The 17,273-nt window shown below is 38.8% G+C and overlaps 1 protein-coding gene across 5 annotated transcripts; it reads right to left on the minus strand.

The window, feature by feature from the left end:
• Positions 1 to 900: 900 nt before the first annotated feature.
• On the minus strand, positions 901 to 17,032 carry Abhd13 (abhydrolase domain containing 13). Of its 5 annotated transcripts, none has more exons than XM_047553356.1 (2): positions 16,774 to 17,032; positions 901 to 6,141 (listed from the first exon to the last, which is right to left on the minus strand). In XM_047553356.1, exon 2 carries the CDS (start codon positions 6,119 to 6,121, stop codon positions 5,108 to 5,110), a length of 1,014 nt encoding a protein of 337 aa, XP_047409312.1. In that variant the 5' UTR covers positions 6,122 to 6,141; positions 16,774 to 17,032; the 3' UTR covers positions 901 to 5,107. The 5 variants fall into 5 exon arrangements, with proteins under 5 accessions (XP_047409312.1, XP_047409313.1, XP_047409314.1 ...); XM_047553357.1 differs by having other exon boundaries at positions 16,620 to 17,032; XM_047553358.1 differs by lacking the exon at positions 16,774 to 17,032 and adding an exon at positions 16,442 to 16,609.
• Positions 17,033 to 17,273: the final 241 nt, after the last annotated feature.

Below are 17,273 nucleotides of genomic sequence, written 5' to 3' on the forward strand. Positions count from 1 at the left end.
GATGCGGGTGCAAATCTAGGTTCCTTTCTGAGTAACCCTGAGTGTGTCCCTCAGCCTTTAGGAGGACATTTTTAAAAAATGGGCTGTGAGTTGCTGTAAGTTTGCGGTGAGAACTTGATGACATTAATACATTCAACACCTGGGCCCTGTGTTTAGTTAGGTATTTAAAAAAATCTCTTCCATGTCCCTTTCCCTCAGTAAGATGGAAGTTATCTTCCATCTTAACAAGATTTAACTTTATGCTTTTTCAGGATGTAGCTGAAAGTGAACGAATAGTTAGGAGAATGAAGTGAGAATGTGAAAACAACTCTTTTTGGAAAATAAAATGTGATGTAAAATTGCTTCACCCTGCAACTCTCAGGCTGGCGATCTTTCCAGCAAATGTGAGATGCCCTAGAAAAGTGGCCTCTGGTAAGTGCATGCTGCACATCTCTCCCAGGGGACACAGAAGTCCCATCCTACACTTGACATCAACTTGTACAGAGTTCATTCAAGCATGAAACGTCTTCTCTCCTTAGGGAAGGCCAGTTACAGAACACACCGGCTGAGGGAACATATCCATTTTGACAAAATGAAACCATGAACTAAAACACCAATGGGAGAGAACACAGACTTCTTGAAAAAGCACTTCATGAAATCCCAAGGCATGTGACTATGAACAGGATAACTATTTATCCCTAGAAGCGTGTAACTACGGGAGTGCTTTGGGGCCTAGTCCTTCACCAGTGGTCCACTTAGAGAAGATATCTGTGATGCAGGTCTAAAGCAAATGTGTGCAGGAGGAAAATACTCTTGGGGGAAGGAAATATAAACCTTGCTTCTATCTTTTATCCACACCATTAATAGAATAAAATTAACTAATTTCAGTGCAAACTCAGGAATTTTATTTAACCATCAGAAGAAACTTTAATGTCCTATGATAGACTTTACATTAACAGAAAAATTTTAAAAAGACTGAATACAAACTATCTTGACATTAATCAAACTTTTAATGTATCAATTTATTGCATATGTCAGTACAGAAAAATAGAAAGTATATTTTAAAAGAAATTTATTGTAAAAAAAAACAAATGTAAATGTTTCCTTGCTATGGCTAGCACACAATGTACTATGACATTCAAATTTAAGTTATAAAATTTCATTACTATTTCAAACAAAATATGGTAAATAACAAAAATATGATTTACATTATGAAATTAGACTTACTTTATCCTGAATGTACTTGAATATGTTGAAAACAACGTGAATTTTCAATATATGCTGTACTGACAGAAATCGTTATAAATTAGGTTAAGCACACACCCATTACGTATGTATATTATGGCACTTTTGTAAAAAAGTGTCGCTTATACAGTCTTATTTTTAAACTATATTTTTAAGATACAAAATATAAATGGAGGTATATTTGTGCCATTTGGCAAAAAATGTGTTGACTGGAATTAGGATGATTATTTCTTTTGCCATACAAATGGACATATTATTTCTGATTAGCTAAGAGGAGGTGCATATGTGTAAGAACAAACAGAAGTATTTTTCATTTTCTACCCTATCATTTAAAAAATAGATGTCTGTGCTCTGTCATTTCCAGCTTTACCTGAGTGATATGAAAATACATGAATTTAAGCAATAATCCAAAAGTGACTTATGACTAATTTTTCCTTTCACAGCTTTTTTTCCCCATAATTTTCAAATATAATAGGAAAAAGGGTCAGGGGAATATTGGTGGAGGATTTCAGCATCTCACTCATGACCTAAATGAAAGTGACTTCTGTGATATCCTTCTAAAAAGTTCACCTTACCCTCAACCTCAAGGAGGGGAGGGACTCACTAATGTAAACCACTATGAAGCTGTCTGAGCTTACAAGATAGTTTGCATAAAATCAAATATGGCCTTCAATGTTAATTCTGCCAAACCTATTCCCACCCAAGCCAACTCCTACAAAAGGAAGAGGTGAGCATCAGAGGGTATGAATTCTCAGCAGTAATTACTGCAATATGAGCACTCCAGTGACTTACTACCAGGGCTGTAATGTGTCTACAGAATTCAGAAAAGCATTTCAATGAAAATAACAATTTTAGTCAAAAACCTTTTGCAAAACCGTAAGGTAGTGGCAATGTGAGTTGCCTACTTCGTCATTAGAACTGCTTTGCATTCAAATGTTGCTGTGCAGTTTCCAGCCCACCAATCTCTTTAGGCAACTATTCCTGCTTAGATTTAGGAACCGGGTCACATTTCCTGTCTTGTTGCTTCAATCCTATTAATATCCTTTCACCTGTCACAAACCATTTTCTTTCCTTGGTTTGCAGTGTATTTTCAGGATTTTTTTAAACCAGTTTTTGTCCTGATCTTTTTTCTTTGGGTGGGTGGGTGGTTTGAGGGGTTAACAGGGATTGAATCCAAGGGCGCTTTTAATCATTAAACTCCATCTTCAGCCCTTTTTAAAAAAAGTTTTATTTATTCATTTTTCAGACAGAGTCTTGCTAAGTTGCTTAGTACCTTGGCAATTACTGAGGCTGGCTTTGAACTTGCAATTCTCCTGCCTCAGTCTTCTGAGCTGCTGGGATTACAGGTTCCTAATAATCTTTAAAATAATGGATTTGATTTTTATTTCTGAATGAGCTTTAGCTCACCATATTTAAGATCATTTTAGAATTTCCAAGTTTTTAGTAGTTTAATAACTTAAAATTCAAAATTCACTTATGAATTCTCTAGCTGCTCTTTTATGAATGAGCCAGAAATTAACACAAGAAGATCTCACTTCCATTCCCATCAGAGATGGGGACAAAAGGAAGGTGTGACTCATGTACAAGTCACATTTTACTAAGACCAAGTGTTTGGGCTACAAATTAGAAATATTCTAAAAAACGATGCCATGGGCTTCATGAACCCCCAAAAACATGAGCATGTTTTCCACCCCTTTCCACCCAAGGAAGTGATCTCGAATACAGAAGCTGGTACAGAAAGACATCTTACAATCCCACTACGATCCCTTACAAGGCCCCTGCCCTTCACTGGAGAGGCTCTTTAGGAAGAGATGAGGCAAGGATGGGGATGGTACACGAGTGCTCTGTAACACCTGAAGTCCTGGCTTAAAAAACAAAAGGATTATAAATTTGAAGTATCAAAAAAAAAAAAAGTAAAATAAAAACCAAGCACTGATGAAGAAAACCTCACCCTTCATCAGCATGTTTCCAGCTGGAGCTGACCAACTCCTTCCAGTGCAGCAGTCGAAACAACCACGTGAACACATGAGACAGCAGAGTGCCCAGTGAACTTTAGACGGTGCCACAGGTGTACCATGAAGGCTCAGGTCCAAGACACCATGTTTTGTTGTCTTCTCTCTCCAGTACATTGCTACTTAGAACAGTCGTCCTATGTAGCAGGATTTACAAGATGAAAAGCAGCCTGCAATTGTAGAGGATTAACACAAAATACACCTCTCATAATATGTGCTACCGACTTTCAAAAGCAAGACTTCTTATAATTAATAATTTATAGAAACACATTTCTCTTTAGAAACCATATTTGCTATCATTTATTTTTTCTAAATCCTAGCATAACATGAATGATAAGAATGCTATTTGGCAGAAGTATCTCTAGCTCTATCTCCAAGGAAGATGTTTTAAATTATAGTCAAAATTATTGACTCACTATTTCTCTGATCTAGTTTCTTGCAGAAAGCGAAATATTCAAAATGTATTCAAGCTGACATCATAACACTCGGAGTTCAGTTACAACTAACTTTAAGGACTGCTTGGAACAAGCTGGCACAATTTGTCTCACAGCTTATATGTTTAATAAAGATAGGTCTTCTAAGTTTCGAGAGGCTTCTTTTCTTAAGAAGTTCTTTCCTGCATTTCTGTGTCTGAATGCAGCTCTCTGCATACAGTCATTTACCTGTTACACGTGGTACCAGGTTGTATCACAGAGCTCTCATCCCTCATGCCCACCTGCCCTCACATACAAAATTTAAAAGCAAAATTCCCAAAACTGTCTTTTGATGCAGTTCTCTTGGACAGCAACTGGAACATTAAGTCAAAAACATAGTTGATGTTACTTTTGTTTTTTGACTTTTATTTTCAAAAACTCCAATAAATAATATCTCACCTTTGGTGGGGTTAGGTGTATCTTAGGTCCTGGGACTTAAATATCCAATGTGGAATTATGAAAAATGGTATGTACAATCATATAAGAGGACTTCCTAATTTAATTCTTAAGCAAGTTCTAATCTTCACTATGACTGCTATTCGTGGTTCAGCTTAGACTTACAAAATTGACAGAAGCTAAAATTCTCTTTGCCACCAAAATTACAAATATTAAAAAGTTCAAATATGCACAGAAAGCTGCAGTAAAATTCTAAATTTCTATCTCTACATGCCATGATCCAGACTGTACCTAACAAAAACACGGTACATTTATATTGGAAAACAGGGTCCCATTTATTTGTAAGAAAAAGCTGGATCTCAGCATCCACCAGAGCAAAGGTCAATGGCAACCTGCACACAGGCCTCAGTTCCACTTCTTGCCAGAAACAAAATAGAATTTACATAAAAATAGATATAACCCCGATAACCATATACACCAGTATATGATCAGTGCTATTTACATTAAAAATGTTGCATTGCATAAGTCAAGGAATAAAATACCATCATGCATTTCATTTTAACTTTTAAGGTGAAAAATGCAGCTATAGAACTAAGTTTTCTTACCATGATTGTCCCAATATTTACTAAAGGAATTACATTCAAAGGTTTCTTGCTCACGTGTCTCCTTTCATTCCCAGCTATTAGCCTAAGTGTGACGCTGATTATGTCACTTAAGCAACAAGAAACTTTTGAATAACCTCTATTTTACTGACATACTAAACTAAAGTTATGGATACATAACCACATTGAAAGTTTTGTTGAACATGTGTGAAATAATCCCAAGAATTACAGTTCTTCAAATGTAAAAAACCATTTGGATCATCAAAAGGAGCAATAAGGTCCTTTCAAAGTTTAATGTCACTCTTCAGACAAGTACAGACGTAATACACTTCTAAGAAAGGAACATTCTTTATCATTCTGCACAAATTAAAATACAATTCATTAATCAAAAAGGGGAGCATCATATAATTGTTACATTAGACGAAGTTTTCGTCATTTCTTCTGGAGAATGACTCTTTATCACTTCTTTGATGAACTGTTCCAGTGCAGTGAAGTAGCCCTGGCACTGCCATGTGTCGTTATGAGTTCCATCTGGAAAAATGGCTAGCCTCTTAGTCCGAGAGGGGGAGAGTTCATAAAGTTGCTTCATCATTACTGGTGGAATCAGCTGGTCGGAGAGTCCAGAGATGAAAAGAGAAGGCATTCTGCACTGAGAGATTTTTCTGTAGGACAAAAATTTATTTTTGTAGCACCATAAAGGAAGGTATCGCATTGGAAAGAATGAAAATAAAGTGCTGGCCATATGTGGTATGCTTAAAAATGTGTTCTCCACCATAATGGCTGAAATCCTATGTGAATTTTCAGAAGCCAAATGAATGGCTACTGCTCCTCCCAAGGAACGGCCAAAAAGAAAAATTTTTGTTTTATCAAGGTCGGGTCTAGTCATCACGTAGTCTAGCACAGCTTCGGAATCTAAATACAGCCCTTCTTCACTTGCTTCTCCTTCGCTTTTCCCATATCCTCGATAATCAACAAGCAAAAGATTAACTTTGAGGTTAACCAACATAAGCAATGCATTTGGTAACCTGTGACCTATGTTGCCTGCATTCCCATGAAAATAAATTATAGTTGGGGAATAGGGCGAATTGTCTCCAGTGTATCTTATTAAAATAAGATTTAGACGTACTCCATCTTTGGTTCTGATGAAAATGTTCTCATGTGGAATACCGGTGGGCATGGGGACATAAAGGCGTGAAGAGGACGGCTGTTCTGGAAAATAAAGCAATACATCCTGGAATTTATAAAGAATACCTGCTATTGATATGAATATTAACAAAAGTAAGATAATGCCTCCATATAGATGAAAAGTCACTATTAAAGGTAAAAGAGAAATACGGCAGAGCGCCCAAGACCACGAAGCCAAGGCTATTAGCCATCTTTCAACGAAGTTCCACAGCATCCAGGACTTTTCCATTGTAGCTCTCCGTAGGTATCCTAGAGAAAGAAAAAGAATATCAGTAACTCTCCATATGCCTGTTACTCTAATGGACCTGTGAAACAATCCACGCGGTATCCTTGGGAGCCTACATCACTCTACCCAGAAGCTGGCTGCTTTCCCCTTGTCCCATTCCTTCTCAACAGTCTCCAATCTAATGTACCCCTTCAGAGTTTTACTTGTGAAATGCAAATATTCACTGAAATTATTCATTTTTAAAAAAGTACTTATTCACTGCTAAGTACCTTCATTCATGTGTTTTCACTGATGTGACAGGAAAATGGTTGATGCCATTCCCAATTTTGCAGAGAGGAGATGGAGGTTCAAGGACAAAAGGACAAAAGCGGGTGTGGCCACAGTCCTAGCTCTGCAGGCAAAGGATCGAGGAGGCCAAGATGCTCATGGCATGTCAAAGGTAAGCGATGTCCATCTAGGGCAAGCCTTAGTACAGAGGTAGCTGCCAGATTCTAACCCAGTCAACCCAAGTCAATGTAATTTATTTTCAATAACCTTTTTATATTTAAAATTATAACTGGGGTAAAAAAGAACCAAAATATTTCCTTCTACCTGAAGGTTTTAGTTAATCTTAAAATTAATCAAGTCTAGTATTATTTTTGAGAAAAAGTTTAATAATGTGTCTTTTAACACTGAACTAAACGCAAGTTTAAAATTGCCAGTGTTGTGAGATGTACAGGATCTCTTACACAACCCTTGTAGAAGTTCCACAATAGGGGTCACCACTGATTGCTGTAACATACTGTAAAGCAACAAATACTTGGGGGGATAATGTGGAGCAAATGCACAGTAATTCTCTGAGAACCAGAAGAAAACCAAAAAATGACTTAGGGAGAAAAAAATTTTAAAAATATTACTGAAGCTTATAACAAACATAAAAAATATAAGGAAAACTACTGAAGACACTTTTCTTTGTTATAGAATAGAAGTCCACACATGCGATCTTAAAATGGCAAGGCACGTTATCAGGTTTCTCAGGTAATATTTATCTACTTAGGCTTGTTAACTAGACTTTTAAAAACACTAAATCTCATTTTATTCTTTAACAAAACCACAACAAAGAAATTACACTTATCTTTAACAAATAATTGTTACTGATTTTAAAATTTCATTGTATGCCATGAGCAAAAAATGTGGCATTGCAGTACATATAAAATTCAATTTAAAACAAAGAACATGAAATCAAGTTAAATTAGGTTGATTACTGAGACGAGCTGAGTGGTTTAATAATTTGATTTTCACTATCATTTCACCCAACACAGACTTTCACATTTGAATTCCTACTTAAATGAATCTTTTGGAATGTAAACCACAATACCACACTTTTTCTGGATTCAGGGAAACCAACACTGCCACCCAGTTGCAGGAAGTTTTATTACAAGGGGTGCCACCTGCAATCAAGAGAGTCAAGTGTGGACAGTAAATTTAAAATCCAAAACTAAAAACTTATAAGCAATGCCTGAATGCTGTCAGTATTAAACCTGCCTACAATCAGATTCAGAGACATAACAGAATCCAAACAGTATGCCTACTGTGCTGAACTGAACTGCTTGTTTTGTCCGTTTTTGTTTTGTGGTGCTGGGGATCAAACCCAGGACCTCGTCCATGCGAGGCGAGCTCTGTACCACTGAGCTACATCACCAGCCCTTGAACTGTTTGTTTTATAATCTACCATGCTGTTTGTCAGCAGCGTGGACACAGCTAACTTATTCAACTTATCTGGTCATTTCAACTTCGTATCTAACATTTACTTCATTTTAACTTTTTTAAAATGTAAGTGATATTTGAAGGATTCTGTGTCAAAAAGTTGTATTAGGGATATCGAAAAATAAACTTTATATGCTTAGATAAAATAATTTTAATTTTGGTACTATAATTTGGATTAAATTGTTTTGGATCATTTGTGTGCTTGTGTGCATGGTAGAGTCCTGCAATATATGGTAAGATACTATTTGTTTCTTTCCAGGCACAGTGGTGCACGCCTGCAATTCTAGCAACTTCTGGAGAGAGGGAATCTTAAATTCAAGGCCAGCCTCAGTAACTTAGTAAGACCCTGTCTGAAAATGAAAAGGGCTGGGAAGCAGATCAGCAGTAGAGTGCCTGTGGTTTCAGGATCTGCCACTGCCCCCAACCCCTAAAAAAAACTTTAGGACAAAATGTCAAATTTTTACTGCATTTTTTCAAAGCTAAGCCAAAGATCATTTGTGAATTTATGAAACAGATATCAAAAATGAGTGACTCAAACATATTATTCGGTGATATATTAGGTAAAAGCACACTGAAATTACATCAACCTTAACATTTGTGCTGAATAACTTTTTATATATCACCTATTTTTAGTCTTAATATTCTTTTCAAGAGTGAAAAATTTTTAAATGCCTGCATATAAGGTTGATCAGCAATAAAATGAGTAATAAAAGCATTTATAAATGTAAAGCTATCTTACTCTTATTTGCTTTGTGATGAGCATTTCTGGCTTTATTGCCACTGTCTGTTCTGTTCAAATTAAAAACATCTGAATTTAGTGGGCACCTATAAAACAAGATCTATAAATATGAGGAACACATTATCTGGATAACCAGGGATGGGGTCTTGGCTTTCAAATCAAAGTTTTAACTAAAGAAGGGTTGTAACGCCAGAAATATAAAGCTCAAAATACATGGATAAAGCACGTTTTAAAATTTAAAACACACTTATATCTGTGAAATCTATGCAGTTACTACATTTTCAAAAGTTGTTTTTTCTAACCTCTTTAATGTCTAATTTTAGCAAATAATACTGACTTTAAATCTTTAAGGCCAAGAACTGTTTCTCTTTTCACTACTGTATCCCTAAATGGCTACAAATACTCAAGATCAAAATGTTTTATGCATGAATAATCTAATAATGTACCTCAATTATTAGGTTTCCAAGAAAAAGTAGTAATATTCTAAGCCATGAGTATACATGTTTAAGACTGGATGTCAGGAATAAATGGCATATTTGGTTTGGTCTTTCATGGGTTAGGAATAAGAAATTTCGGGGTTTTCCACAAAATGTTCCAGAAAGGTCACTCCAAGTGACTGTGAAAGAATACCCAACCCTCGGTGGCTGCTGCACAACGGAGGTAGCCTTGGCAGCACGATCCCTCCAGTGACAGTGAGGAACACAGTTTTGAGAGCGGCTGGTGGAAACGCGTCCCCTCTAATACGTGCCCACGGCAGGTGGGTCAGACTCACAGGCTGCGCGTTTTCCTCACACCGTGTGTGTCAATAATGTCTCCTTCCTTCTCTGAATCGTACTTCCACCTCGAAGATGCTATTAGAGGACCTGGAACTTACTATCAGGAAGGATTTTTTATTTACTAAATCAGGTGAAACCACAGCAAAGCACAATGACCAGGCACCACGTGCTAAGACACAGCAGACCCTCATAGACACCCGGGCGTTCTGGTGCCTTGGAAATGAACACGACGCCCGGTGCCGCAGTCAGCACCATGGGCTTTCTGTTTACGTTGGTAGTAAATATAGTGAAGGGTCAATAAAACCTTTCTCCTTTTCCATATAAAAATCGACCTTCACTTAACCCTCTGGCAGTTTCCCTGGAAACCTAAAAAAGGTGAGATACCAACTGTGTTTCTAAGCAACATTGTTTGGGGTTAAAAAAAAAATAAATAAATAAAAAAAAAGACTCCTACTGTGAGCTGCACCTGGATTACAAAGGCGTCCCCCAGCCTGTGCCAGTGAAGCACAAACGGGGCTTCTGAGAGAGGAGCATGACCTGTAATCCTTGTCCTTTGCTGAGTCCTGGACGCAATACCCATGTGTTACAAAGGACACTGTTTCTTGAGATGCATGAAGCAGCTAATGAAGGTGGAACCCACACCCATTAGGTGTCATCTTGCCACAAGACCTGAGGGATCACCTGGGAAACACACACTTGCTGCGGGTTGATGTGCTGGGGTGTCTAGCCCTTCTCTTCCAACAGAGCAGAGGCTGGAAAGATGGAGCTCACTACCGTACTTGGATTTTGTGAGTCCAGTGTCCAGCTGATCCCAAGACCTGGTCATGCAGGAAAAATGAAGTAATTAGTTGTCCCTGAAAGTATATCCTGTGTGGCAAAACTTTTGGAAGAGAATTATTTGACAGGCTCTGTTGCATGCTAAAATGTACTTGCTGGTAACACCTTAGCCTCATACACAATCAAAATAAATAATGAGTTTAATATACTCAAAGTTAAATCAAAGTTTTTACGGAGTAGAAGGGCTGCACAGTGGGAGAAACAGCCCTGTTCTATGGAGATCACATGACACAGTTAGTTAGTCACCTCTCCCCTTCCACCCTCTGCATCGCTGTGTAAGTTTAACCTTACCCCTGCATCTTGAACCAACAGCTGACTGATCCCCATTTCTCAATTCTGCCTTTGCCCTGTTATCAGATCTTATCTCAAATGTCAAATAACTCTAAAACCAATCAATATGTGGTTTCAACAACTCCGAGTTAACTCCTTCAGCACTTGCTTGAGAACCCAAAGAGCAAGCTCTTCCTGTGAATCTCACAGGGTATACCTTGCTTGCTACTATACACAGGATGTTTCTCTATCCACACTAACCTATCACCCTCCACACAGGCATTTTTCCAAGGTCTCCTCCTGTCTTTCAGGTTCCCTTGTATTACCATTTGGATCTGGACTGTACCCCCAAAGTGTTATGTGTTCAAGGCCTGGTTGTGAAATCCTGGTGCTACAGGGAAAGAGTGGAACCTTTAGAAGGTGGGGACAACTGGAAGGAAGTGAGGTCACTGGCAGGTGGCCCAGGAAGGACCCCTCGGGCTTGACCCTCTTCTCTCACTCCTGTTTCACACTCAGCATCAGGTGAGCTGTCTCCTCCACCAGGTGCTCTGTCTCCATCACATGCTGTCTGCCTCTCCACAGGCCCGGAGCAATGGGGACAAGCAACAATGAACTAAGACCTCTGAAGCCATGAACCACAGATAAATCTTTCTTTAAGGTTATTCCCTCAGTTATTCTGCTACAGGTTTAGAAGGCTAACTAATGCACTCGGTTTTTTCAGTGATTTCACTTTCTCATGATTTCAATTATCACACCTGTGTATGAGTTAATCCCAGTCTATGCCTACTCTTCATCTGCAATCTTAATTTATCTACTCCCCTCAAGTATCTGATGTTTCATTAACATCTCAAACTTTCCCAAATAATTCTTCTTCCCAAAGTTCTGCATGCATTACATTAATTATGAACAAAAAAGTGCAAAAGCAAATATGATTTTTTAAAGCACAGATTTCACTTTGAGGGTCAAGAGATAATATAGATTAAAACTAACACTATGTTTGTGTCAAAAACTCACTACTTATGTATTACAGAAGCAAAAATAAGTACCTTATTATTATATTAGAATGAAAAATACAAATAATTTTTGTGATTTTAAATGATGTGGTTTGAGGTATCACACTATTTAGGACCTCTCAAAAAAATCTTGAGGCATAGCTCATCTTTATTATAATATATAGGCAAACAGATACAATTATGATTATTTTCCCTTTAAAATAATAGTTTTGAAGTATTGAACTTCAAGTATCAGTGACACCCTATGTACTGTGCAGGAACTCTGATCATCATGTACCTTACAGAGGTGGTGATGGTCCCTTTCTGAATTTTATGGTCCTGATTAACTTGGGATAGTCAACTGCAGTGCTCTTATGCTTCCTGTCTTTAAATTCAAGTCCTATATGGGTATACACTATAACCCATTTAAAACTCTAAATAAAAACAAATTAAAGTTATCACCATGTGGCCAGCAACGCTAGATGAAAGACAAGTCAACTGGTAAGTAATGGCCAAGGTCAAACCTTCAGTGATAATCACCTGTTATCCTTCATTCATGTTCTTAAGGATCACAAATGGCTCTATTTGCAAGAAAAATATTTACATAACAATCTGTAAACTGGTATAAAAATAAAGCTGAAAACTGAATGTATAATTAACCCTAAGGATCTGAGTACTCAGAATACTACTGCAAGCCCTCAGGGGAGCTGTCAAACCCACTCTGGACCACTGGGGAACCCTATAGATGGTTTCCCAGTCTCTTCCCAAAGTGATGGTCCTCAGATTCCATTACATCCTACTACAATATGTAAAGATAAAAGACAATGCCACAAATAACATGTGCAAATACCTGCTATGTGGATCAGAGTATGTGGAGACTGTAGGGTGTTTAAAATGATAAATGTACTACAGTCCTTATGTGCACGTAGCTCAGGATCTGCCAAGTAATTCTCAAGCAACTCCTCAGGCACTCGGGAGACATACATATAAACAAAACTGTACATGTCTAACACAGGCTCATTCAGTTACAGAGGAGACAAAGAAAATCAAAGAAAGATCACAATTGTCCTGAAAACCACATAAGAAAATAAAAACCTTCTGTGTCCTTCACAACATAATCTACCTGGATTTCAATTAGAGATACCAAGTGAAAACTTAGGCAAACTGCTGATGTGTAGGAGTAATTATAATCTTTACCACCCTAAGCTCACAGTAAAGGAGAGAGGAAGAAGTTTGTTTCACTGAAGAATGGTGCTAAAGAAGTAGTAAGTTATTCATTTATTTGTATCTCAACCAATAAGTACACTGCTTCTCAACATGCTGGGTGACATGTGACAAAACGGGAAGTCCACATGAAGGACCTGTGCTGTGTACTGAGGTACATTTAATCGTTAAGCTGTATTGGCTGCTTTTTTTTTTTTTTTTTTAAGTTGACACTATTTTCATCTGAAAACAACTCACAAACTGATTATTCAGACTTAGGTGTTTGGCAGACATCTTCTGGAAACTGAAGCAGGTTTCCAATTGCTCTCCAACACTTCCTTACTTTTCTAATGTCACTTTGGTGGTGGCGTTGACAATGTGAATTCTGAAAACCTAAACATGCCACCCTTTGGAAGAATCTGTATAACTCAACAAACTGATACATTCTAAATGACCAATGAATGTCACAAATTTAGACATGAGTAAAACATTCATTATAAGATAAACCAATGGATTTTAATACAGCAAAACAAAGACTTCTTTGATGCAGGTTCCAGAAGCCACTATGTAACTGACCTTTAAGGACCCAATTCCTGTGAGTGTTGGAGTAGCATCAAAGAACATCCACAATTCTCTGAAAAAACAATTACAATATTGCTCTGTTTAGAACCACAACCTGTGTGAGCCTGACTTTGGCCATGTTTCACCTAAAGGAGCCTGAATGCAGAAACATGGGAATCCTTCTGTCTTCTATTAAGCAGACATTAAAAATTATTTTAGAGAATGGTAAACAATGCCATAGTTCTATTTTTGTCATTATAGTTGTTTCACATGAAATATTTATGTTAATATGTAATAGATTATAAATTCCCAGTTGTAATTTCTAACACAATAAGCAGCTCTATAACCCACATATAGAAAAATTCCTTTGGGAACTTCACTAAGTTTTTAAAACATAAAGGGGTCCTGAAACCAAAGGTTTGAGACCTGTACTATCCATTCTAACTGCTTATCTACTTCCTTTCCCCTCAGAAACTTGTCTCCTTCAAATTATGAATGATATAGCACCTTTATTTAAGTTCTTTGTCCTTCATATTATAAATTATAAATTTATTTAAAGTTCTTTACCTGGTAATATTTTAATAAAAAATTAAAGACCCAAAAGATTTCCTTTAATTATCACTGCCTTAATAACTAGAAGAATAGAAGGGACAGATCTATTTTAAAATTTTTTTAAAGATAAAGTTATATTTTAATGAAGGTCAGAACAATAAAACTAATTATTCAAATTATGTTTTAATTGCAAAAGTGCACAATGTATTGCAAATACACTTGCAAATATTTGATTTGCTGATTCTACTAATAGCTAAGGAATTTTGAAAGCTACAAATGTTTTACCTATATGTGAATTATATATGAATTCCCCAAAAGCAATTTCACTAATGACTAAACAATTATAAATACAATTAAAAAATCCTTACTTTTTAAGGTCCTTAAGTTGGTCTTAAATTGATAACATTAGAAGTTTGTCTAAAACTAAAAATTATTTACACATAAAAAGCACACATACATGTACAGTGACAGAGCTCCATGCAGGTTCAAGTGAAAAATGCAGAGGAGAAAGTAAGTTCATGGTCACTGTGACATCCACATGACAAGGAGAATGAGGCCCTCATGGAGTTCATTAATGACTGTAGGACGATTCACAGCTTCCACTCACAATCACATGACAAGAAACACAGAACTGATTCAGCATTCTTACCAAGGTATCTCCTTTCCTGATAATCACTGGAAAGTTAAGAAGCCGTGCCAGCTGCACAGCTGAAATGGAAATGCAAATAACTGCTATCAGGGTGCTGGGGACGCCACAGAATGAATCATCTATTTCCCTAATGGTCACCCACATGCCATCAATAATGAAAAATGTGGTCTTAGTAGTCCCATGGGACAAATGAACAGTAACTATCTATGGAGGGAGAGGAGGTCAACTGAGTGCAGGAGAGAGCATTATGTACCTGCAGGAGCAGATACCTCGGAAGTAATACTGTGCAGCAACTTAGTAACATTATGTGCTTTCTTTCTTGAAACATGAAAGACTTGGCAAATATGATCATCTCTGACAAAAAACAAAATGTCAGATTACTGTTACTAAGCAAAGCAATCATAATTTGCTCTGAGATTATAATATCTGCAAGTAGAAAGATGGTAAGCAGTAAGAAAAACCACAAGTCTCTAAATGTAAATACATACGTTAGAATTTAGACTGATAATGAAATTCAGGAGTCTGCAACCTATAAATGGGTAATGTTTTAAAATTTAACATATGAACTAGATGGATAAGTTTTGGAATTTATTATTTCGTATGAAACCAATGCTACAGAAAAAGTTGGAAACTCAGGCTACTTTTTAAATGCATGCAGTTCACACCCTGGAAATACTATACCTTTGCATGGGACTTCAGCAGAATGTACTATTTTAGGAGTTAAGACCTATGTGAAACAGTAACACAAAAAATAATAACATAGTATGAGGTCTATCATTTGAAGAAAAAAGCTTCATTAAAAGAATTAGAAGAACTAGAACCTTTTTTTTTTTTTTTTTAAATCTACTCCAAAACAGGGTATTTACAGGCCTCCAACTTTCTTAAGGCAACTAACAAGAATTAGAACTTGGAATCTCTGAGTAATGATTAACCGAGTTTTAAATTTATGGAAACAGAAATAGAAATAAAATCTCTTGAGGTAAGTGACAAGAGAAGTACAACCAGAGAAAAATGTGAAGTTCAACAGTTTCCTGTACCTACACTAAGTCATACTGTTGGCCCAGGACGACTCAGTAAACCCTCATACTAAAGATAGCAAGGGGACTACAGCATACCTGAGAAGAGAGTTAAGAGCCCAGAGCTCCCTGCAGAAGCTGGCTTGCCCTCATGGTACCACACCAACTATCAGGGGAGGCACTGTGTGCAGTGGAAGGGGTGGGTGTTTTGGGGTGTGGTCTGTCAATAACTAGGTAGCTTTTGCCAACTCGGCCTAAACAAGTATTTCCTTGTATGTAAAGGGAAGATGAAACATTTAATTGAAATGCTGCTGAGATCAAATATAATAGTGTTAATAAATGCAGCTACTTCTATGAGACAAATTTAAATCATTTTATTACCTACTAGAGCAGAGAAGTGAAAGGAAGTATAACTAGGAGTCCTGCTAGACTTGGATTAAATAATGTGAATGACTCGCTGAAGACTGCACTACATGTGCATAGAAAAGAAGGGAATGCCTCATTTTTCTGTCGAAATCAGATCAGGTGGTGGATTCTTTAGAAGAAGATTTCCTTGGGCCCCCACTGCCTGCATTCTCCATTCTGCAGTTGGTGCAAACTTACAAGGGCGACTTACATATAATTACTGCTCACACAGGCTGTGAGTTCCTTCATCCTGCTTAACTCTGTGTTTTCAGCACACAGCAATGTCTGTGCATAGTCAGCCTCTACTAACCATTACTAACCGGTTGATAAGCTGAGTAGGATAATACAACATAACATCACAGACACTCATGAATTCTTATGCAGTGGAATGAAATTCAGCACTTTAGTCAAAGACATGTAATCAATCTAAGCACGCACGAAAATAAGTATTACTCCAAGTCGAAAGAGAGGAGGATCGATGAAAACCCAACGTGGAAACTCGGCGGCCGTACTCGCCTCTCTGGGTCACTAGCACTTGGTAAGCACAGGTAGAACAGCTGCTGCAGGTAAGACTTACTTCTGGCTGCTACCTCGGCCAATCACACTAGTAACGCATTTTGCTTCAGATGAATGACGACGGACGTTTACAGCAAAAGTGGCTCCCCTGTGTGGGCTGCTCCCAGGTTTTCTTAGGAGCCCCAGAACTTCTTGCAGAGGCTCCGGCGGGCGGGCTGGCGCCGATGGCGGGGACTCACCTGCGCCCCGGCCCCGGCCGCGCTGGGCTGGCCACCGGGCTCGCGCGCGGGCGGGAGCCGGGCGGGCGGGCGCAGGGTCCGGCGTGCGCGCGTCCCGGCCCTGAGCGGACGGCGGGGGCCTGCGCCGCCCGCGCTGCGGCCCCGCTGCACTTACTCAGGCTTGCTGGCAGGGTGCGAGGTCGGCCGCGGGCACGAAACCGGGCGCCGCGCAGCAGCGTCGCCCCGCGCCGCTTCCGTCGCTCCTCATCGTCCTCCTCCAGCCGAGAGGCCGCCGCCGTCGCCACGGTCTAGCCAGGAGATCCAGCGGCGCGGCTCTTGGCGGCTCCACTTCCGGCCCACGCTCGGGTGTCGCCGGCAAATGTCCCCGCCGGCTCCCACATAACCTGCTCTCCGTCGTCCTCCCGGGTGGGAACCGGGCCGCCCTCCCGGGCATGCGCAGAAACCGCGGGCCGAGAGGCGCGCGACGGTGGCCGACGGGGGAAAGATACCTCAGCACCGCCTCCCGGCCGTAGCTGCGTGGCTAGCTCTTCTGGCGTGGTCCCTCGGACCTTGACTCGGGGACTCAACCGGGTGGCCCTGGAGATACAGTTTTTACAAATAAATTTTGTCTGCCCAGGGGGTTGTTAGGATCCTCAGCTCCATGCTTTAAAGCAC

Source organism: Sciurus carolinensis, chromosome 5 (assembly GCF_902686445.1).
Source record: "Sciurus carolinensis chromosome 5, mSciCar1.2, whole genome shotgun sequence".
In the NCBI taxonomy this organism is placed as follows: domain Eukaryota; kingdom Metazoa; phylum Chordata; class Mammalia; order Rodentia; family Sciuridae; genus Sciurus; species Sciurus carolinensis.

What these genes read in the sequence shown, in the direction of transcription:
- Abhd13 (XM_047553355.1), bottom strand. Translation starts at nt 10,205, where the DNA reads ATGACCAGGTCTTGGGATCAGCTGGACACTGGACTCACAAAATCCAAG. An exon ending in AGCACATCAACCCGCAGCAA is followed by an intron (nt 6,142 to 10,075) that starts GTGTGTGTTTCC and finishes TTCTTTCTCTAG; the next exon opens with GATACCTACGGAGAGCTACA.